At 56.2% G+C, this 22,565-nt stretch overlaps 2 protein-coding genes across 10 annotated transcripts; both read left to right on the plus strand.

Annotated features, from left to right (window-relative positions):
- The first annotated feature begins 260 nt into the window (after positions 1 to 260).
- DHRS13 (dehydrogenase/reductase 13) lies at positions 261 to 4,438 on the plus strand. Its single transcript, XM_059046571.2, has 5 exons — positions 261 to 544; positions 639 to 757; positions 1,746 to 1,869; positions 2,050 to 2,361; positions 3,805 to 4,438. The coding sequence occupies exons 1-5, from the start codon at positions 418 to 420 to the stop codon at positions 4,245 to 4,247; spliced, it is 1,125 nt and encodes a 374-aa protein (XP_058902554.1). The 5' UTR covers positions 261 to 417; the 3' UTR covers positions 4,248 to 4,438.
- A 2-nt stretch (positions 4,439 to 4,440) lies between these two features.
- On the plus strand, positions 4,441 to 20,698 carry FLOT2 (flotillin 2). 9 transcript variants are annotated; one of them, XM_067021409.1, is made up of 12 exons: positions 4,990 to 5,158; positions 10,340 to 10,421; positions 13,454 to 13,544; positions 15,574 to 15,664; positions 16,603 to 16,726; positions 17,158 to 17,276; positions 17,394 to 17,507; positions 17,609 to 17,728; positions 17,818 to 18,032; positions 18,669 to 18,852; positions 19,160 to 19,309; positions 19,416 to 20,698. In XM_067021409.1, the coding sequence occupies exons 4-12, from the start codon at positions 15,590 to 15,592 to the stop codon at positions 19,452 to 19,454; spliced, it is 1,140 nt and encodes a 379-aa protein (XP_066877510.1). In that variant the 5' UTR covers positions 4,990 to 5,158; positions 10,340 to 10,421; positions 13,454 to 13,544; positions 15,574 to 15,589; the 3' UTR covers positions 19,455 to 20,698. The 9 variants fall into 9 exon arrangements, with proteins under 9 accessions (XP_058903028.1, XP_066877514.1, XP_066877511.1 ...); XM_059047045.2 differs by lacking the exons at positions 4,990 to 5,158; positions 13,454 to 13,544 and adding an exon at positions 4,441 to 4,770; XM_067021410.1 differs by lacking the exons at positions 4,990 to 5,158; positions 15,574 to 15,664 and adding an exon at positions 4,662 to 4,770.
- The last annotated feature ends 1,867 nt before the right edge of the window (positions 20,699 to 22,565 follow it).

A 22,565-nucleotide genomic window follows, 5' to 3' on the forward strand; every position in this document is an offset into this window, starting at 1 on the left:
CAGGATCCAGAGGCACGCACACAACCTAAAGGGCGATCCCAGGATCCATGGGCACTTTACACACCAAAAAGTCATTCACGCCCTCCCTAGGGATTCATGTACATAACGTAAACGTAGAGGGCGCTCCCAGGGCCCAGGCGCACACATGCACCTAGGTTTTCGCACCAGCGCACACCCAGAACAGACGCACGCCTAGGGGGCGCTCCCAGGGCCCACGCGCACACGCACGCACACACACCCCCTGCCCTGCCTCCCGCCCGCGTCCACCTCAGCGTCCACCTCAGCCTCCGCCTCCGCCTTCGCGAGGCCGAAGAACGCCTATCGCCTTTCCAGGCCCGTGCGGGGCGATCCGGCAGCCTCCAGGCGGCGATCCAGGGCGGCTCGAGGCCTGAGCGGGAGCCCGGAGGCGCGGCCGGCATGGAGGCGCTGCTGCTGAGCGTGGGGTTGCTGCTGGGCGCCTACGTGCTAATCTATTACAACCTGGTGAAGGGGCCGCCGTGCCGCGGCATCGCCAGCCTGCGGGGCCGCACGGCCGTGGTCACGGGTTAGTGCCGGCTGGCGGGCAGGGGGCGGGGAGGCCGGGCCGGCGGGGGGCGGTGGCCCGCGGGCTCAGCTCGGCTCCCGCCCGCCCTCCGCAGGCGCCAACAGCGGCATCGGGAAGATGACGGCGCTGGAGTTGGCGCGCCGAGGAGCGCGCGTGGTTCTAGCCTGCCGGAGCCGGGAGCGCGGTGAGGCGGCCGCCTTCGACCTCCGCCAGGTGAGGGAGGGCGGGGCCAGGCGGGACTGTGAACAGAGGACACTCACACCTGGGACACAGGAGTGAGCAGAGCAGCTCGGGGCGGGTTTGGAGGAAACGCAGCCCCTGAAAGGAGAGTGCGGCTCGGTTCGCCAAGTGCAGAAGAGGGGGTGCACAGGTCTTCTGGTCACACAGCAAAAGGGCACCAGACCTGAAGGAATTAATAGCTATTCTAAGACATTTAAGGACCGGTAGAAGTTACATTAATGAAAGAGTCGGAAAGGGAACAGCATATGTAAAGGCCCTGAGGCAAATTAATTGGTCTGATGTAAGAAACCGATTAAAAGGTTTAATGAGGCTGGAGCACAGAGTATGAATGAGGAAAAGAGGCAAAATGAAGGGGCTGAACACTCCGAGCCAGGGCCAGGTTCTGAGGGCCCTTACAGCCCCTACTGAGATCAGATTTTATAGAATGGGCAGTGGAGATCCAGTGAAGGGTCTTCCACAGGGTCTGGACTATCAGAATAGCCTTTTGGAATGAACCCCTTGGTGGCCGTGTGGCATCTGGTTTGGAGGGGGTAAGAGTGGGTTGGAGGACACCAGTGAGAAGTCTCTTGTAGATTTTAGGGTAAACAATAAGGGGCAGAGGTATGATGATAATAATAATAGCAAGTGCCTATGCACGAGTGCGTGCCAGGCACTGTTTTAAAGATTTTACCTATATTAACTCATTTAATCCTCACAATAACTCTGAGACAGGTACTATTATTATTATTCCCTCTCTACAGAGAACTAAGGCTCAGAAAGATTAAGCATCTTGCCCAAGGTCTCACTCTAGTAATAGGCAAAGTCAAGATTTGCATCCAGTGTTCACACACTTATCCACGACATTCTAACGCCTAGGGGCAGATCTTAGTAGTAGTAGGAGTTGAACTCTCAGAATTTGGTGTCTGGGGAGAGGGAAGAAGAGAAGGGTGCATATGACAGCCCAGCCCTTGCCACTCCACAGGAGAGTGGGAACAATGAGGTCATCTTCATGGCCTTGGACTTGGCCAGTCTGGCCTCCGTGAGGGCCTTTGCCACTGCCTTCCTGAGCTCTGAGCCACGGCTGGACATCCTCATCCACAACGCCGGTGAGGGGCAGCAGGCCCTGCAGGGGGGCGGCGGGTGGCCAGGGGGCAGCCGACCCCTCCAGCCAGGCTTTGCCAGGGGACGTGTGGGAAGGATGCCCCCTGCCACCATCTCACATGGGGGACACCGAGGCCTCCAGGAATCCCTCTGGAGCAGTTGCTCACACCTAGCCCCCGCCCCAGGGATCAGTTCCTGTGGCCGAACCCGAGAGCCCTTTAACCTGCTGTTGCGAGTGAACCACATCGGCCCCTTCCTGCTGACACACCTGCTGCTGCCCCGGCTGAAGACATGCGCCCCCAGCCGCGTGGTGGTGGTATCCTCAGCCGCCCACCGTCGAGGCCGCCTCGACTTCACACGCCTGGACCGCCCAGTGGTGGGCTGGCGGCAGGAGCTGCGGGCATATGCCGACAGTAAGCTGGCCAACGTATTGTTTGCCAGGGAGCTCGCCACTCAGCTTGAGGGCACTGGCATCACCTGCTATGCAGCCCACCCAGGTGAGACTTGGCTCTCTGGCTGCTCTGCTTTGTATTGATTCCCCCTCTCCCATCCTCACCCCATCCCATGCTCCCCCAACCTCTCACTGAGCCACAGAATCTCAGGGTAGGAAGGAAGTCTGGTCCAAGGAGAGAACTGTTCCTTGCTGATCTTGAAGCTAGGCTCTCCTTGTCTGGGTTTTTCCTCTCACACCACAAACTTGGATGCTGACTGCTAGCTAGGTAGGGTATGGCAATGAATAAGGCCTAGGTTCTCACCCCAAGGAGCCATCCACATGACTGAACTGACTATAACATGCTGATAATGATGACGTTAGCTAATAATTACTCATTCATTCAGGGAGCATTTACCGAGTACCTGCTACGTTCCGGGCATTAATCTCAACGCAGGGGATGTAGCAGTGAACAAAACAAAGACCTTATCCTTGTAGAGTTTACATTCTACTTTAGAGAAGGGGGAGACAGTTAATAAATATATACAGTGACAGGTGGTGATAAAGTGCTATGGGGAAAGATTAAACAGGGTAAGGGGACTAAGAAATGACAGGGTTGGCACAAGAAAAAGAAAAAAAATGTCAGGGAGTGCTATTTTTATCTATGGCAGTCAAGGAAGATGTATCTGAAAAGGTGACATCTGAGTAGAGGCCTGAAGGAGATGAGAGAATGAGCCATGAGGCTTTCTGAGGAGAAGAGTTAAAGAACAGAGTAAATAGCAAGTGCAAGGGCCCTGAGGCAGAAGTACCTGGTGTGCTTGAGAAAGAACAGGGAGCCTGGTGTGGTTGGAACAGAGTGAGAGGGGAGAGAGTGGCTAGAGATGAGGAAGAGAGATGGGCTGGGCCATCCAGGGTCTGAGGGTCCACTGTAAGCATTTTGTCTTACAGTCTGAGTGATTTTACTGATGACTAAGACCCATCCCTGCCTTTAGGGAACAGGTTCCAGGATAACAAGATTTGCCCCACCCATATTACCATACTGCATATTAAATAATCATTGCCTAAGGCTCATTAGTAACTATAATAGTGACAATAATAATTATAGCTAACCATTATTACACTCCATGTCTCTAACATCCGAAACAGTGTCTGGTCTACTACAGGTGTTAATAAATGTTTGCTGATTAAACAAAGGTATAGGAAAAAAAGATGAGCTAGTAGAAAAGGTGGAGAGAGACAGAATTGTTCCAGGCTGGGGACACAGCATGAGCAAAATCTGGAAGATGAGGATATATAAGGAGTTTGGATGGTTCTAGAAGAGGAGCTTGCTGTTAGAAACGAGTGAGGTCACCTTGTCGGGGCCCTAAATACCACCTGGTAAATACTACCTTGGTTTCCCTGGAACTGGACTCTGTTCCCCACTCCCTTGCAGCCCTGTTCTTGCTGTTCTTACCCTGGGCCCTCACCCACTGTCCTCCCTGCTCCTTCCTTCCTTTCTTCCTGTCCGCAGGGCCAGTGAACTCGGAGCTGTTCCTGCGCCACGTTCCTGGATGGCTACGCCCACTTTTGCGCCCAGTGGCTTGGCTGGTGCTGCGGGCACCACGAGGTGGTGCCCAGACACCCCTGTACTGCGCTCTGCAGGAGGGCATTGAGCCTCTCAGTGGGAGATACTTTGCCAACTGCCATGTGGAGGAGGTGCCCCCAGCTGCAAGAGACGACCGGGCAGCTCACCGGCTATGGGAGGCCAGCAAAAGGCTAGCCGGGCTTGGGCCTGGGGAGGGTGCTGAATCTGATGAAGATCCCCAGCCTGAGGACCCATCTTCCCCGAGCAGCCCCCACTCTGAGGAGCCCACGGCTTCTGAACTCTACCCCAGCCCTCAGAGTTCACCAGACTTGTCTAAGGTCATGCGCCAAATTCTAGTTAGAGCTGAACCTGAGCTCCAAACCTCCTAACCCCCAGGCCGGCAAGCTTTCCAGGGCACTTGGTGGGCCTTGAAAACCTTAGCTGTGTGCCAGGCCACGCACTGGGCATTGAGAGGGTTGCAATTTTTACCTCCATGGTTACTTTCTAGGGCTTCAAGCTACATCCTGGACAGCTCGTTTCCTGATGGAAGGAAATAAAGGGTGATGATTTCTTCCTGAAAGTGACTGTAACCCCATATTGAGAGGTGGGGCATAGTGTGCCAGATGCGGCTTCTCAGGAGTTTGAATTTCGTATTTTCCAGGCCCTACCCTCAGGAATGCTGATCAGCCCTGGATGAGGGCCTGGGAATTTGTAAACTGATGCACTGCCAACATTGAGAATTACTCAACTGGCCCCTTTTCGACCGTGTAGCTAAGTAGTTACATTATCCCCTTTTTCCAGAGGCGGGATTAGGCAGCCAGGTAAGGGAATCGCCAAAGGTCTCCCAGCTAGTAAGAGGAGGGGCTGAAACTGGAGCCCCGGCGGGCTGACTCCAGGGCCGGCCGCTGTAAGGTGGGTGCTGAGAGGTGAGAAAGGGCAGGGCGGTTGTTATCGAGGCGCCCGGCGGGAGTGGAGGGATGCCTTTGAGGGCTGGGCCCCGAGATGGCGACCCCGTGCCATAAAGCGTGTTGGCCGCCGCGGGTTGAGCTCTGGCTGCTTCCCTCGACACGCCGGCCCCGCCTTCCGCCGCCACACTTCCGGCGGGGCCGCGGCCGCGGAGGGGCGCGGGCGGGCGGCCGGATAGGCTGGGCGCGGCCGGCGGTGCGTGCGGGCGGGCGGGCGCGAGGTGCGGGCCGGCTGCTGCTGTCCAGGTCTCTGCGGCCCCCGAGGGCCCTCCGTCCCGCCGGCGCCATGGGCAATTGCCACACGGTGGGGCCCAACGAGGCGCTGGTGGTTTCAGGTGAGAGGGCAGCGAGGGAGGTGGGTCTGGGACGCCCAGGGCCTGGAGGGTGTTTGGGGCGGGGGCTGTGCCTGAGAGGGCGGGGGCCGGGCTGGGGAGCGAACGGGGAGGGGCCAGGCCGGGGAAGGGCTTCGGGGGTGGGGCCTGAGCCTACGGCGCTCCGGGCCGCACCTGAGACCCCCTTCCAGGAGGGACCCCCAGTACTCCCATTTGCCGTGCTCTGCGGCCTAGGGCACGGGCCAGGGTCTCCCCCGACCTCCCCCGCCCTGCGTGTTTAACCGTGTTTATTCCGTCCTTTCTCTGCTTCGACCCCTGGCGGGGTCTCCCCTGTGGCCTTGGGGATCCCGAACTGAAGCCTTGGGGTTCCGGGAACAGTCTGGCCGGATGCCAGCGCCCGGGACGGGGGTTGAGTCGCAGGTACACGTCTGGGGAGGGCCCCTGGACATGAATCCTTGGGCTCTGGGCACAGACCCGTTAATTCCCAGCAGGCTGGGTTTGCTGGGGTTAACTGGCACCGCCTGCCCCAGGGACGCGGGTGCGGCCTCTACAGAGACCTGGCTCTGTGTTGCTCTGGTTGCAAAATGCTGCAGACTCCAGAATTTCTGTGAGCTTAGGTGGGGCTGGGGGACTGCAGTATTGGGGAGGGGAGAGATATCTTGCCTTAAGGCTGCTATTTAAATTGTATATTTGGGTATCTTGGGAAGTGGCAGAAGCCTTTCAAGCCACCAATTCGTGCAGCCCCCCCTGGCGCGGGTGCTGGGGAGAGGCTGTGTTTCCTGACAGCTTGGAGGCCTGTAGCTGCAAGAATCCCTCATATCTTCCCACTGTCAGTGTGCCTTCTCCGCCTGGGCAGAGTTGTTAGGGCCGGCTGCAGAATGAACAGGAGAGGGTGGGCTGGGCCAGGGCTTGTAGCTGCCCACCTTTGAGAGGTGTGATGAATCCACTGGGAACTTTCACCCCAGAACATGGCCTCTGGCTCAGTTTGGATTTCAAAATCCATCTCTCCCCTGGGATGGGAAATCCCCAGTCTCCCTAACTAGCACCTTACTCCAGTGGGGGAATTAAGATCCTTCACTTCCCTAGGAATTCCCTGGCGGTCCAGTGGTTAGGACTCCATCCTTCCACTGCAGGGGGCCCAAGTTCGATCCTTGGTTGGGGAACTAAGATCCTTCACTTCCCTGAAAACCAGAAAAGATAGCCTTGGGGTCGCCAGCGAGACCCCCAGAGATCACTGAGGCCAAACTTGCTCCTCTATAAGAGCTGGGCCAGTCTCCCAACCACCACTCCTAAAGAAGGTTTTTAGAAACCCGAATCTGCATTGCACTTGGTTTTTCCTGTGGGATTTCTCTCGAGAATCCTAGACTCTGGGCTGAGGAGACAAAAGGTCCAGTCCGGTCTTTGTGGAGATCCTTGAGACTGAGGGGCAAGAGGAACCCCTGAGATGGGCTGCTCTGTGCCTTCCAGTTGCCAGGAACCTGGTCCTCTGGCCAGAGGCCAAGGCAGTGCTAGCTTTGAAGCTGTTTTAGGGGTGCGGCGAGGAGGCCGCGCTGAGAATTAAGAGAACTGGAGTCAAGGGAGGGTGGGAGAGAAGAGAGAGAGAGAGAGAGAGAGAGAGAGAGAATGCCCGGCATAATGTTACCTTGGGATTTGAGATGATCCAGCTGAGCTGTGGCTCTCTCTAGCACGTGGACTCCCAGCCCTGCGCCCCACCCCCACCCCGCCCCATTACTTGGGCCTGCATCTAAGTCCAGGGGCATCTCACACAGCCTACTTTCAGAAGGAGGATGTTGATATATTTCATGATCATCTTTTCCACTTGAAAAATCTGGAGGTTCTTCTTCTTGTGTAACCTCCCTCCTTCATTCTGTAATATAAAATTTTTTCCTCTGTTTCTGCTTTTGGGAGTTTAAAAGGGGAATCCAAATACCATACACCTTTCTCTCTTCTCTACAGTAGGTCAGAAGTTCTTAACCTGGAGTTTGTGGATAGAATTTAGAGGTCTTTGCATTTGGGTGAGGGGAGAATAGTACATTTTTATTCACACTAACCTAAACTGATATTTAGCGTTTCTTACGATTATTAATGTCAGCAACAATCCATGATAGTATTAGCAGATATTTTCCTACCGTACTGCCTTTGTTGCAGGTACTGTAAAAACCATTGATGCTCATCACTGCTTTGAAATTAAGCCAGTTATTAAAGTATCTACCATGAGATCTTATTATTTAATGTATTACACAGAGCACATATTACTGTAGCACACATTTGGTTGTTTTAACATTTTGATAACTTTAATTTGTTTCTTCTGTATCTTATTTTATGCATTTATGAACATTTGGCCATTACCAGACTACTAAGGGGGGTTTCGACTGAAGAAATCCCCCTTGTATGGGAGTTCCCTGGTGCTGTACTGGTTAGGATTCGGCGCTTTCACTGCTATGGCCCGGGTTCAATCCCTGGTCAGGGAACTGAAACCCCACAAGTCGCGCAGCACCGCCAAAAAAAAAAAAAAAAAAAAATCCCGCTTGTAGAGTTGTAGATGGTCCTCTTGACTAGTAGGAAGAAAAGGGTAGAAGAGGGGCAGGAAGGGAAAGGAGTGTTCCTGAGAGGGCAGACTGGCGCCTGTGTTTGGGGAGGGCTAAGAGTAGGACGGAGGTCATCATGGGATATTTTGTGATTTTTCAGCTTGGTTGAAGACAGAGCAAAGGAAAGCAGATTGAGTTAGAAAAAGTGAGCTAACATTAGGAGAAACTTCCAGGTCTGGAGACGGTGAGAACTGGGGAGGTCAAGGAGGGGCCACCTAAGCGTCCTCTTTTGGGAGTGGTGCTCAATGTGACCAGGAAGCTGGGGGGAGAAAGATGCCTTCCAGGGGAGGAGGCTGCTGGGGGCGGGACAGCCTGGCAGTCCCAGCTTCCTGTTGTTGCCACCCCTGGGAACCTGGCCATGTTGCCCTTGGCCGAGGCCCAGCTTGAGCTGTGGCAGCCTGCTCCCAAGGTCAGAGAATGAGTTAAAGGTAAAGGGCAGACAGACACCCTGGGCTCCCCCACCCCCATCCTGCCCCGCACCACTACCACCACCCCTCCCACAGCACACTGAGAAGTCCTGGGGGGATGAGGAACAAGGAAGTGAGGCTACTCTAGAAGTTATCCCCCCACATGAACCCCTAGGTCTGGCCTGGGTCACTGCAGGAGGCTACCACAGCAAGGAAACTGTGCCCCAGCCCCGACCAGGCCAGAAGAAGTGGAACAAGCTGTGGTTTTGGACCCTCTTCCACTTTCACTGGATCCTGAGATGGTTTGGGTTTCAAATTGACTGCTTGTCCTTAGCGGCTTCCCTTACCCCATCCCCAGGGCAGAGAAGCCTGCAGCGGCTTACCTTGAGCAACAGCCCTGAGAACACGTATCTCCAGAGACCTAAGACCTCTTCCTGCCCCTGTGCACGCTGCGGGGCTGCTCCTGGTCCCTGGGCCTCTGGCTCGGCTGCTTGCACCCAGTGCATAGAGCAGACCAGGAAACAGGGCTGGCCGCTGAGTGGACAGTGCCAGACACCGGCTCTCTGACTTGACAGGCCCGACGCTCTTGTGGGGTCCTTGTTCCTTTGCCTCCGCCTGTTTAAAACTTGTCTCCAGTTCGTGGTTCTCTCTGTTGTCTCTGCTCGGTTGTCGGCCTGACCACCCACCCAAACCCAGGCTCTAGACCTGCACTGTCCGATATGGTAGGCACAAGCCACAGGTGGCCACTTAAATTTAAGTTAATTAAATTAAAATTCAGTTCTTTGGTTATGCCAGCCACATTTCAAGTGCTCAGTAACAAATGTGCCTAGTAGGTGCTTTGTTGCACAGCACAGCTGGGGAGCATTTCTACTCTCGAAGGAAGTTCTCTTGGACAAGACTACTCTAGAAGTTATCCCCCCACGTGAACTGCAAGAGGCTGCTTCTACCCAGCCTCCCTGACCCAGGTATCTTCCTCCCAGGGTGGAAGGAAGTGTGCACACACGCACACACACACACACACACACACACACACACACCTCCTCCCTCCTTGGCCTGATACCTAAGACACTCCATGAGCTGCCCTCTGCCCCTCCACCCTGCCTTGTCCCCTCCCAAGGAGGCTGAGAGACACTGTAACCCAGCTATATAAAACTACACCCTGACCTTTAACCATAGGAGGCACACACCCTAAGGATTTCCTGAAAACCCAAGTTTGTGAACGAGGAAATGATGACATCCACTGGCTTTTTCCCCATCACGTTTCCTTTGAATCGTCTGTTTCTGAACATGTCCGCACTGCAAGTGAACAGCCCCTCTTGCTTTTACTGAGTTTTCTTGAACTTGTTGAGTAATTTTGGCATCAGCAGGAGGGTTCGTGACAAGAATTTCAAGAATTGATTTTTCTCGTTTCCGTATAGAGAGCATGCCGTACGCGTCCACAGCATGAATCTGGGTCGTGGCCAGGTTCAACATGCTATTTAGCTGATACACAGTTTTTCCAGGAATCACTTCCTTTTTAGGACTTTTCCCTTTCTCTTTTCCAGTTGGTACCATGAGTTGGGCTCTGTTACGAGGCCTTGCCTTCCCCATCCACTCCCACAAGAAGAACGAATTCACTCTGAGCCCCTGGGAGTAGAGAACCAGCCTCACTGTTGGACACGAGCGAGGCCCCAACCTTGGCTCAGAGACTCTCTTCCAGTAGCCTCCCACCTGCATTCCCTCTGTGACTGCACTCACTCTGATAACAGGCCATCGCATAGTGCACGACCATCATCTCAGGATAAGGTCCCTCCTCCTAGTCTCACCTCTTTTAAGATAGGAATTTTATCTTCATCTCTGTTTCCCTAGCATGAAAAAATATTTGTTTACTGAATGGATGGTTGAATCAAAGATAGAAGCTTTTCCATTCTCTCCTGCCCACTGACCTCTCATCTGTTCTCTGAAAGCACTTACAGTCTGAACTACTCATTGGCTACCCTCCTTTCTATGCAAATTGCCTGTCTACCAAACTAGATCCCAAGGCCCTTAAGGGCATACCTTCCATTTATTTGTAACCTCAGCACCTGGCACCCAGCAGTGGGAGTTGTCAAGTGTCAGAGCAGGCGAAGGCCCAGAGCTGCTGTTGGCGGCATGGAGGGTAGACAGACCCAAGAACTGACTGACCAGCAGTGGTTTGCTTTGCTCTCCAGGGGGCTGTTGCGGTTCTGACTATAAACAGTATGTGTTTGGCGGCTGGGCCTGGGCCTGGTGGTGTATCTCCGACACTCAGAGGTAAGGGCCTGGGGGCCAGCAAACCGGGCATCCTGGTGGGCAAGGGAGAAAAGGGTTTCCATCCTTACCCCTTTCACCCCACAGGTCAGCTAGAGCATCTACCACTTGCCGCCTTCCACTCTGGAGGGCGGGACCTCCTAAGAAGCAGATGAAATGGGTTACACAGGGATGCAGGAGGTCTGTCTGTGGGCACCTCCTCCTTGGTGGGTGTGCTTTTTTCCATTGAGGGCATCACTTCTGTCCCAGAGAATTCAAGCAGAACGCTAATGCCCTGATTCTAGCTCAGAGTTATTCACGAAGCCTTAATTACACACCTGTTTGGGTCTAAGAAGGGAAGAAAGTCTGAAGGGACACCTTACACATACCCTCCCTCACCTGTGCAGGCCCTGGCATAATGCAGGCAGGGGCTAAATGGCAGAGAATGGATATAGAGTCTGAAGGGGCTCTGACAGCAGCGTGTTAAAGACAAGGGGTAGCGATCTAAGGAATTGGCTCTGGGGCCGGGCAAGACGGCTCTGGACCTCCTAAATCAGTCTGGAGAGACTTACTCGGGGAAGGGAGGTTTCAGCTCCCCTGAGGGCCCACCGTCAGGCTCTACCTGCTGGCTTTCCCAGAGCCTGCCGCAGGGCTGGACTTGGCCTGGGCCTCTCCTGCCCCCTCACTGCCCACCCAGGAGGAGATGAGGCCCGGCCACCTCTCCACCAGCACCCCTTCCTGACTATGGGAGATCAGGGGAGGGGCCCAGATTCTTCCAGGCCAGGACCCAGGCGACACAGGCAGCAGAGCTGTGAAAGTGAGGGCATGTTGGCGGCGGTGGGGGTCATCTGAAGGGGAAGCAGCGGAGATTCCAGTGAAGTCCCCTTCCTGGATCCCAGGCCCACCAGTCAGCAGAGAGATGTCCCATGGCTACACTGAGCTGCTAGTGCTTGGGGCTCCAGGGAGTCTGAGGGTGTTGGCTAGTGTCAGGGGCATGGGAAGCATGTCACCACTTTTAAACTTCACTGATTTCTCACTAACCCCCTCCACTGTTCCATCTCTCCCCGCACTTGGCCCTGCCTGAGTTGAGGGATCCTGGGGGACTCTTGTGGCCCAAGGCCAAAAGTGTCAGAGAGTAATCAGTACTGGTCACAGCTTCCTCTCAGGCAGATCCTAAGCACTCCTGAGGGGGCCAGTTGGCCTGTCAGAAGCCATCAGGTGCCCTCCCCAGAGACACTGTCACCCCACCCCACCCGCCATGCAGTCCTGGGACGACAGAGTATCTTGTCAAGACACCTCGACGTACAGCCATGCCGAGAGAGTTTGCCATTTGCCCAGAGACCTGTCCTGCCCGGGCATCCACTGCTGGGGCAATACCCAGCAGCCCTTTCTCCACATCCGTGGTCCACCCTCCCTCTTCTTGCTCCAGGGAGCAGAGCCCCAAGACAGGAGGGCCAAGCTCCTCTGACAGCAGGCTTGGAAGTGAGGGGTGGGGGCCCTTGTCCTCATCCTAGGAAACTGATCTCCCACATCCAGGCTCAATGTCCTCCCTCTGGTCCCACTTGCTGGGTAGTCTGAGCCTGCGGCCCCTCGCCTTCCTGGGCCCTGTTTGGGGCAGCCCCTAGCCTGCTTGGGGGACATCTCCACAAGCTGGGGCCTTTATTCCCCTAGGCTGGCAGGAGCCCCTCAGGTCAGAGTACAGGTTTCTAGCCCAGCCTCCCTTTTGAGATACTTTCCACAGCCATCCTACATGTCACCCCTCTTGGTGTCAGCCATTCTTCTCCAGACTCAGGGAAGTTCCTTCTGCTGCACTTTACTGCCACGTCCTATCCTATCCTGAGGCCCTGAAGTGGGCAGCTCTCTCTCCCTTGCCCAAGTGATTCCTCCACCTCTGGCCTCTGAGCTGCAGCCTCCCTCCTTCGCTCCCTTCCTCCCTCCCTCCTCCCTCTTTCCTGTCTCCCTCTCTCCTCCTTCCCCAAAAGAGAGCTTGGTGGGTTCCTGTCTGAGCTGGGTCTGGAGTCCTCTCAGACCCAAGGGTGCTCTTTTTAGGGGCTCGAATGAAGGAACCCTTTGCACATCTGCATGGCTGGAGCCCCCAGGGCTGGCACTGTGAGAGCGGAGTTGGGGGACCCGCACTGCCTGCTGCTCCCCATCCCCCCGTCTACCTGCTTCTGCTCTTCACCTCAGCCTCTCTCCTCCCTCCCTCTGGTTTAAGGAAACCTTCCGTGCTGCCCGCAGCCTGGCCTCCGCCTGGACCAGCACCGTGCACACACGCTGCCCTAGGAAGGCCCAGCTGGGGTGGGCCAGGTAGCTTTGAAGCACTTGGTTTTCTTTGCCATGACTCTGTGCCTGTGCCCAACTCTGGAAATTCCAAAGTGATTGACTCCGTTGTCTCCCAGTTGTCCCTGTGAATATCCGGGCGGGGGTGCACTTTCTCCCCCAGCCTTCCTTGACACACCCTTCTCCCCAGATCAGAAAGTCCAAAAATCTGGTGGGGGGGGCTTTTCTGGCCCTAAATTACCTTCTTAGTGATATGAAGCACAGGCCTTGAGGGTTTGTGCCCCGAGCAGGAGTCAGTATTTTCTGTGGCTCATTAATCCCCAGAGTGGCCTCCCCCGCCAATTCTGGAAACACAGGTTAGCCTGTGTCCAGAGGATGGAGCTGAGGCAGTCTCCCAGATTGTGCCAGGAATCTCCTGGGAAAGTGAGGTGGTGGGTAACCCAGGTGCCCTATGCACAGGCCTCCCAACCTCAGGTCACGGGCCCAGGGCATCGGCAGACTTTTCCTCCAGCCCAGCAGCTCCTCACTGGAAGGGTATGGGGGCTAGAGAAGAGACCCAGAGGCCTCAGGCCAGCAAGGGCGTGTCTCTGTCCCCCTACGGCCCTAGGCTGAGCTGGCAGCGGGGGTGGGGGGGAGCTGAAGTGCTAAGAGCAACCCGCCCCACCCCCCAGGCGTCAGGCTTTGGGTGCTTGTCTGGTAACCACTGTGTGTGTTTGCTGTGTCCCCTCCTACCCCTTCCTGTCCCTACCTCTCCCCACCCCCTGGCTGCTCCTCAGACTGTCTCTGGAGGTTATGACCATCCTGTGTCGCTGTGAGAATATTGAGACGTCGGAGGGGGTCCCGCTATTCGTAACAGGGGTTGCACAGGTAATAACCCACCTGCTTCCTTCCTCTGTGTCTAACCTTCTCTCTTCCTGCCCTGCGGGGCCTGGCGGGCAGGTGCCGGATGGACTCCACTCCTGAGAGTGTGCCTCTCCCCTCTGCTCCCGCCTCTGCTGCTCTGGGTGGCAGGGTGGATCCCTATAGATCCCCAACTCCCTTGCCCTCGCTCACTGGGGCTGCTAGCGGGGAAAGGGCGAGGGCTTCTGGAAGCTCTGCCCAAGTCGGCCAGTGGGGGTCCTTGGATGACAAGCCTAAATTGGGAGTAAGCTGAGGCAGGAGACACAGGCCCTTTCGTGACAGAGCTGGGCTGTCTGGGCGGGGAGGGTTCCGTCCTAACGACTCCTACAGAAGTCCTAGTCCTCCAGGCACCACGGAGCCCCTTGCCAGCCCCTTCTCCAGGCTGACACCTCAGTGTCAAGCCCTGGTCCTCCTCCCTGCAAGGCCAGAAGATGGGACGCATGGGGAGTTCTGTTCACCCCGCCACTTGATGCCCTCCAACTTCCTGCCCCTAATTTGTGTCGAGAGACCTTTGAGCAGATCTCTTGTCACCGGACTTCAGCTTCCCCATCTGTGAAATGGGGAGAATTATGCCCTCCCTGTGCCTTGTAGGAATATTGGGAAGGCGAGTAGAACAATATGAGGGCGCTTTGGGATTTTCAGGAAAGTAGTGCTAGAGGAACCCCATCTGTATCATGAACATGATCTCACTTGGAAAAGCGAGTGACCTGCTGTCTCACTCCTCACTGCCACGCAGCCGTAGCTATGAAACCCTTTCTTAGCAACTCCAAGTGCTTTCTTCATGACGTGCAAGTTCCCGTCTTCATTGCTTCATTCACCAGCTCCCCGTTGAGCACCTTGTCAGCTCCAGGCACTGAGGGGGCAGTGAGGAACATCAGAAAACCCCTGGCTTCTCAGAGCCGGCATGCTGGCAGGTCCCCAGGCTGGAAGAGCCCTACATGTCACCTTACCCATCCCCTTTCCTCTCATGAAATTGCCTTTCAGCTTCTCAGGCAAAACCCCTGCACCACCACACCCTTCCTCACCCATCGTGTTATCCCTAATGGGGAAGGGGACTGTCCCCATCGCACCCACCCCTTGTAGCCACAGGAGGGCAGGCTTCAGGGCAGAGGCCTGAGAAGCAGCTCAGAGCACCTCGTGTGGAATGAGTAGGGTCCAGGCCTCTCTCGCCCGCTTCTCGAGCAGCCTCCTCTCCCTCCAGACGCACGTTCTACTTGAAACAGCTGCAAATGCCTAGATCCCTTGTCAGCTGGCTGCTGTGGACCCTTGAGGACTCAGGTTGTCTGGGCAGAACAGCTCTTCGTAGGAGTAGTGCTCCTTGGCCAGGAAGCTCTAGTGTGACCCCAGCCCTTTCCCCCACTGGCCCACCTGGCCCCAACCCCAGAGGGTGGGCTTCAAGTCCTAACCTGTTGCCGGGTAGAGGGACCAGGCAGGGCTTCCCTCGCAGGGGGCAGACTCCCAACGTGCTAGGCTACAAGGCAGAGCTTTCTCAGCAGCCTCCTGGGGCATCCCAGGGTGTGAGCAGACCCAGGGAACAGGTGAGGGCCCCTCCCTGGGGGATGTTCAGATGGCATCCCTGGACGGCCCGCGCAGCACGGCCTAGAGGACCAGCATTTACGTGCTGTCCCAGGACACACACACACACACAACTACATCTAGACTCTGCCCAACCCCCTCCCCCAGCCCAGACCACCCACAGCCAATTCTCCTCTGCTTCCCTTTCCCACTCTTCCAGCCAGGCTGACCTGAGCAGAGGACACGTGTGCACATGGGTAGCACACGCTACTCCTTCCTGTGAGCCATCTGCACCCCACCCCCCGCCTGCCTTCCCACCATCTCCTCCTCACATGCTCCCAGCTCTGACCCCTTGGAGAGTCCTCCCCCACAGCAGGACCCCTGGCCCATCCCAGCCGGAGCAGTGAGGTGTCGCACTCTTTCCCCGCACCCCAGGCCCTGGGCCCCCAGACCCATGGCCCTGTTTTGCGTTTCTTGGCAGGATTTCCCTAGAGATTATGACGTTGCAGCCCCGCTGCGAGGACGTAGAGACGGCCGAGGGGGTAGCTTTAACTGTGACGGGTGTCGCCCAGGTATAGTAACTCAGCAGCCCCGCGCATGTCCGTTGAGCTGCCTCGTCCCCATGCTGGGGTTTGGGGGGAGGAGGAGAGGACGGCAGCCAGGGGCAGTCTCTCTCCAGTGCCCCCTGCCCCCGCCCCCCCTGCCAAGAGAGTGTCATAGCCACTGGAACACGCTCGGCCTCTTGGCCGCCCAGCAGGACTAACAGACACCCCTTCTTTCCCCAGCGGGCCCGCGGAGGACAGAACCAGTGCTGAGAATTCCTGTCTCACTAACCCCACCCCGTTCTTTGCAGGTGTCAGAAATGCCAAGCCCCAGAGTCCAAGCCTTCCCTGTTCCCTGGGTAGGGGGCTGCAGGGTGGGGACCAGAGGGCGAGGCCACGTGAGGCAGGGGAGCTCTGGAGTCGGAGGCTGCGTTATCTTCCCAGCTCAGTGCCCGGCCAAGGGGCTTCCTGCTCTCCAGAAGTCCACACAGGGCAGGTTCAACCATGTTCTAGGCCTCTGGTGAGGGGGTTGTCGGCTTAGTGCCTTGGGAAAGCAAGGCAGGAGGATGCCCACCCTCGGTGGCGGACCCTGGAGCTGTCTCCTGCCCTGTCCCGGCTCTCTTTCCTAGTCTGTCTGTCTGTCTGTGCCCCTATTGCTTATTCTCCTTTTTGCAGAAACCTGCAGGCTGAGGGGCAGAGAGTGGGCTGGAGGGGTAGTGGGGAGCCCCAAATGCCCAGGAGAGAGGCCATGGCAGGGTCTGGGGCTGCCAGTGAAGATGAAGTTTCTCAGTATGAGTTCCTCGTGTCTTCTCCCCACTGGAGGCCTCAGACAGACTCCACCCCCTCCCAGCCCCTAGGCCTCCAGGTCCTGAAAAGGAGGGGAGGGCTACCATCACCATCCTCCTGGGTCTGGGGCCTCTGTCTGCCACCCTCCAGCCTCGCTCAGGCGCCTCTGTGACCACCGGCAGGTGAAGATCATGACCGAGAAGGAGCTCCTGGCCGTGGCCTGCGAGCAGTTCCTGGGCAAGAGTGTGCAGGACATCAAGAACGTCGTCCTGCAGACCCTGGAGGGGCACCTGCGCTCCATCCTCGGTGAGGCCCTGCCCAGGCCAGGGACCCCTTTGCTGCCTTCGAGGAGCCTCACAGTGTCCCCAGGCCATGGCCAGGGAGGGGACAGGGCGGGCAGGGGGTTCTGTCAGTCCCCCTGAGAGGCTTCTAGCTGAAAAGCCGATACGTTTTCCGTCAAGTATTTCCTTTCAAAACATGAGGTGACTTGAGTGAAGAGGAGGGCATTGAAGTAGGGGGTGAGCGGCTGCCCGTCTGGTCAGGCACCTGGTGCTGCTTGGGACACTTTTCCTCATCCTGCCTGGACCCTGCAGGCGGAGGCTCAGTGTTAGACGCTGTTAAGAAGAAACCGAGGAAGACCCAGCTCTGACTGCATGACCCCTGCCTACGCTCAGGCCTCCGCCCTTCCCCAGCTGGCTGAGCCCCTGGGGAGCCAGCCGTGATCCTTCTGCCCTCAGGGACCCTGACAGTGGAGCAGATTTACCAGGACCGGGACCAGTTTGCCAAGCTGGTGCGGGAGGTGGCAGCCCCAGACGTCGGCCGCATGGGCATCGAGATCCTCAGCTTCACCATCAAGGTGCAGTGTGACGGGAAGGCTGTGGCCTCTGCGTCCATCCGGGAGTGGGGAGCTTGGCCAGAGGGGAACCTTTGTGCCTCTGACTGTTCCAGGGATGACTCCCCCTTCCCTCCCCAGGACGTGTATGACAAAGTGGACTATCTGAGCTCCCTGGGCAAGACGCAGACTGCTGCGGTACAGAGAGATGCCGACATCGGAGTGGCCGAGGCTGAGAGGGATGCAGGCATCCGGGTGTGTGGGCTTTCCTTCCCAGCCCCAGGGACAGGGAGCTCAGGGGTGGTGGGACCACGGTTGCTCAGGGGACCCTAAGCACCTGCCCCTCCTTTTCCCAGGAAGCTGAGTGCAAGAAGGAGATGCTGGACGTGAAGTTCATGGCAGACACCAAGATCGCCGACTCCAAGCGAGCCTTCGAGCTGCAAAAGTCAGCCTTCAGTGAGGAGGTCAACATCAAGGTGAGAAGCCATAGGGCATCCCGGGTTGGGGCTCAGGGCCCAGGACTTGGCAGCCAGCCTCTGACATGCCGACCACACTCCCGCCACAGACAGCTGAGGCCCAGCTGGCTTACGAGCTACAGGGGGCCCGTGAGCAGCAGAAGATCCGGCAGGAAGAGATTGAGATTGAGGTTGTGCAGCGCAAGAAGCAGATTGCAGTGGAGGCGCAGGAGATCCTGCGCACAGACAAGGAGCTCGTAGCCACAGTGCGCTGCCCCGCCGAGGCCGAGGCCCACCGCATACAGCAGATCGCCGAGGGCGAGAAGTAGGTGCCACTGGTGCCCGAGCTGGGCGATTAGTCCAGCTCCCCTGCCACCCATGCACTCCCTCCACTCCTGACCGAGCTTGGGGCCCCTTCTCACCCACTGTGAAGTAGGGGTGACCCGCCTCCCCCGTGGGATTGTTGTTAGGAAGACTGAATTAGATGTAGGAGGTTTAAGGGCCTGGTGAGGTGCCTGGCACAGAGGGCACCTCTGCTTGATCCCCTCTCTCTCTCTTTTTTTTTTTTTTTTGCCGTACGCAGGCCTCTCACTGTTGTGGCCTCTCCCGTTGCGGAGCACAGTCTCCGGACGCGCAGGCTCAGCGGCCATGGCTCACGGGCCTAGCCGCTCTGCGGCATGTGGGATCTTCCCGGACCGGGGCACGAACCCGCGTCCCCTGCATCGGCAGGCGGACTCTCAACCACTGCGCCACCAGGGAAGCCCAAGCCCCCTCTCTCATTTGCATCTGGGAGCCAGTGCCCTCTCCTTGGCCAGAGCCAGAAGGCCAGGGCACCCCCCTCTCATGGGTCCCCCACCCCTGACACCTGCCAAAGCAGAGGCTTGGGGTTTGTTGGCCCCCAGGCAAGACTGGAGGGTCCCCTGGCACTTCCCACTGATCCTGCCCATCTGGGCTCCCCCAGGGTGAAGCAGGTCCTCTTGGCACAGGCAGAGGCTGAGAAGATCCGCAGAATCGGGGAGGCGGAGGCAGCAGTCATCGAGGCGATGGGCAAGGCAGAGGCTGAGCGGATGAAACTCAAGGCTGAGGCCTACCAGAAGTATGGGGACGCAGCCAAGATGGCCTTGGTGCTGGAGGCCCTGCCCCGGGTGAGGCTCCCGCCCCAGGCTGGGACTGGCTGGGCAAGTGCTGGACTTCTCTGGGCCTTGTCAGTAGCGCAGCGACAGGCTGGCTGGGAGGGTTAAGTTGGGGAGTACTCAGCAGTGGGGAGAGAACCCCACAACAGGCATAGGCTCATCCCTAACCCACTGGGCCATCTGACCGTGAACTGCAAATGAAGGCCACCCAGGCTACACTGGGATTGGGTGAGGTAGAGACGGGAGGGAGAGATGCTGGACAGGGCAGGTGGATGGAGTCTGAGTACCAACCAGCTCTCCCCCCCCCCCCGCCTCCTAGATTGCTGCCAAAATCTCCGCCCCCCTGACCAAAGTTGATGAGATTGTAGTCCTCAGTGGGGACAACAGCAAGGTGACCTCAGAGGTGAACCGACTGCTGGCCGAGCTGCCTGCCTCTGTGCATGCCCTCACGGGCGTGGACCTGTCTAAGGTGGGTGTCTAGCCATCTGCGGTGGGTTGCTGGGCAACTGGCCCAGGCGGAGCCGTTGGTTGGGGGCCCCGGAGCCCAGGCCTCATGGCATCTCCCATCCTTGCAGATACCACTGATCAAGAAGGCCACCGGTGCACAGGTGTGAGGTCCCGAAGGCTCACACTATTCAGCAGCCACCGCCCCCTCTTCAGCACCCGTTTTAGTACCACGGGGACAACGGGAATGTTACTGACTCTGGTGCCTTATTTTGTAGGGACCAGGAGTGCTGCGTGTTCAGGCCTCTGGCTGTCTTCCCTTCTCCCCTGTCTCTGTCTGTCTCCGTCCTCTTCTCTACCCCACACCCTCATTTTCACTGCCACATTTGTCTGATTTGTCTCTTCCACCCTTATCTCCCTGTACATTTCTTCCTTTGTCTGTCTTTTTCTCTCCCCTCTCCTCCCATCCTCTACACACATCATGTAGTTTAAGCTGAAGATGTTTAGTATAATCACTGTCTGTCTGTTGGGGGGGGGCCCCGCCGCTCCTCAGAATCCTGGTGCCTTGAAGTTTTCTGTGCATCTGTCCATTCCCCCTGTGGCCCCAGCCAGAGCTTCAGCATGGGTGCAGGGATTCTGGGTAGGACGGCCACCCTGCCCTCTCCTGGCCTGACCTGCCCCAGGAAGCCCCCAGCCTCGCCCACTCTGGCCCTTCTCGGCCCAGGTTATCTGTGGCTGCAGGCCCAGGGCCAGCGCCCTTCACTAACCCCGTGCCCAGCCCCAGGCCTGCTCTCATACCTTACCTCTTTCTCCCCCGCCCAGGGGCACGGAGGGAAGGCCTCCTGTGTAGAGCAGCTCCCTCAGTTTACTACTGCCTTAGGAGGCCCCTGCTTGTGCTCAGGGAAGTCCCCTTCATGGACATGTCCCTACTAGGTGGAGTGGGGCTTGGTCCCAACTCTGCTAAGCCCTTCTGGGGTCAGGATCTAGCCCTTCTGGAGACTAGAAAGTGTAGAGACCCTCTTCCTACTAGGGCTGTACTGTCCTGGGTGTCGGGCTGGGCCCTTCCAGTGGGCAAAGTATGCCACCCTATGCAGAATCCAGTGCTGTAGACTGCCCAGACTCCACACCCCTTGTGCCAGCTTTCTTTCTGGCCAGAGTGATTGGGTCCTAGCCATGGGGAAGCAGCCCAGTCCTCTGTGTCCTTTCTCCAGTGGAGGCAGAAGAGCCCAGGACCCAAGCATTCTGGCAGGGGTGCTGTGGGTGTCCTGTGGTCCCAGTCCCCCACCCCTTGCCCTGCCCCAGCCTGTGTAGCTGTTCCTGCATGTGGATGCTGCATGTGTGGTCTGGGGCTTGGATGCTGCACTGCCCCGCTGCCTGTCCCTTCTGGTAAAATAAAGATCTGGTTATGCCCACACCCTGTATCCTATCTTTTGTGAGGGGAGAGACTGGGAAGCAAGAACCAACCAGGTCCCCCACCCCTACACACCTTCAGCCAGAAAGCTGCACTTTGCCTGTTCTTCCCCACCCTAGCCACTGGGGGGCATCAGCACCCTGGCCATGCCCCCTTAGCATCCTGGAGCAGGGCCGCCATCGCCCAGGTGCTGAAGCCAGACCTGAGGCCAGGGAGACCCGGCTCCACTGCGGACAGAAGACGGAAGGGGCTGCCAGGTTCACTGCACCTCTGCCCATCCTGAGCCCCACTCGGTAATGGAGACTGTTTCTCAAGAGCATGAATGCTGGAGTCAGACTGCTTGGGTTTAAATTTTAGTTCTGTTGTTCATCACCTGTGTAATCTTGGGCAGGTAGCTTCATCTTTCTGGGCTTCAGTATTTGTATTCATTTTACAAATTTAATGCTTCCTATGTGCCAGGAATTGTCCTAGATGCAGGGGAGACTGCAGTGAATAAAACCAATCCCTAGCTTTTAGAGCTTACATTCAGGTGGGGGGAACAAAGTAAGAAAAATTAAATATACACTATGTTAGATAATGGTATATGCTAAGGAGGAAAATAAACAGGGAAAGGAATAGGAAGTTCGGGAGGGTGTTGAAACTTCAGTGTTAGGAAGGCCTCATTGAGAAGGTAGCACTGCAGAGAGCAAAGGAGTGAGTCATGCAGATAGCAGAGAAGAGCTTTCTGTCCAGAGCCTGTGACATGGAAGTGTGTCTGGCATGACTGAAAAACCAGCAAGGAGGTCAGTGTGTTTGGAAGTGAGCGAATGAATGAGCAGTGGGGAGAGTGGTAGGAGATGAGGTCAGGATGGAAACCTGTTTCTGGTTCATATAGAATCTTAATGGGGCCTGTTTTTGCCTTTGCTCCGAGGTGGGAAACCACTTAAGGGCTTCAGAAGAGAAGTGATGTGATCTGACACATGTAAAAAGATCATTCTAGGCACTGAGACAATCCAAGGGAGACAGGAAAATCTTTTCCAGAAATGGTGGAACTGAGTCTAAATGAGAAAAAAATTGGGACTTCCCTGGTCATCCAGTGATTAAGACTCCGAGCTTCCAATGCAGGGGGCGAGGATTCGATCCCTGGTTGGGGAACTAAGATCCCACATGCTGCACAGCAAAAATACATAAATAAATAAATGAGAAAAAAATTGAGTCACAATCCCTACCTCATTCCATATATTGAAACAAAAACTAGTGTAAGATGGATCATAGATCTAACGTAAAAAATCAAACCATAAAGCTTATAAAACAAGAGGGAAATGTTTCTGTGACCTTCACACAGGCAAGATTTCTTAGGACAAAAACGAAAAAAAAGCACCATAAAGAAAAAAATTAATAAACCATCAAAATAAGTCTCTGTTCATCAAAAGAAACTTAAAATGAGGCGAGCATAGTCAGAAAAAACACTTACAGTACGCGTTTCTAACAAAGGGCTTGCATCTCATTTAAAAAGAGCTCCCAGGGACTTCCCTGGCAGTCCAGTGGTTAGGACTCTGCGATTCCAGTGTCATGGGCCCAGGTTCGGTCCCTAGTCAGGGAACTACGCAGAACTAAGCCACAAGCTGCTGGTGTGGCAATAAATAAATAAATAAACAAATAAAAAGAGCTCCCACAAATCAATAATAGAAAGACAACACACTACGAACGTCACTCTGAATGCTCTGCTGAAAATAGAATGGAGAGGGACAGTTGCTTCCTACCTGTCTTGCAATAATACAGGTGAAATATGATAGTGACTTGGACCAATTGGGGCTGGTGAGAAGCATTCAGATTCTGGATCTATTTTGAACTAACCAGAGTCGCTGACATTGGGTGTAAGGGAAAAAGA

This window comes from Kogia breviceps, chromosome 19 (assembly GCF_026419965.1).
Source record: "Kogia breviceps isolate mKogBre1 chromosome 19, mKogBre1 haplotype 1, whole genome shotgun sequence".
Taxonomy (NCBI): Eukaryota; Metazoa; Chordata; class Mammalia; order Artiodactyla; family Physeteridae; genus Kogia; species Kogia breviceps.

Excerpts from the sequence above, each read along its gene's own strand:
- DHRS13 (XM_059046571.2), top strand. The coding sequence starts at position 418 with ATGGAGGCGCTGCTGCTGAGCGTGGGGTTGCTGCTGGGCGCCTACGTG. Across the intron at positions 758-1,745 it reads CCGCCTTCGACCTCCGCCAG|GAGAGTGGGAACAATGAGGT; the intron begins GTGAGGGAGGGC and ends GCCACTCCACAG. Across the intron at positions 1,870-2,049 it reads CATCCTCATCCACAACGCCG|GGATCAGTTCCTGTGGCCGA; the intron begins GTGAGGGGCAGC and ends CCCCCGCCCCAG.
- FLOT2 (XM_059047043.2), top strand. The coding sequence starts at position 5,110 with ATGGGCAATTGCCACACGGTGGGGCCCAACGAGGCGCTGGTGGTTTCA. Across the intron at positions 10,422-13,453 it reads TGTATCTCCGACACTCAGAG|ACTGTCTCTGGAGGTTATGA; the intron begins GTAAGGGCCTGG and ends GCTGCTCCTCAG. Across the intron at positions 19,310-19,415 it reads CGGGCGTGGACCTGTCTAAG|ATACCACTGATCAAGAAGGC; the intron begins GTGGGTGTCTAG and ends CCATCCTTGCAG.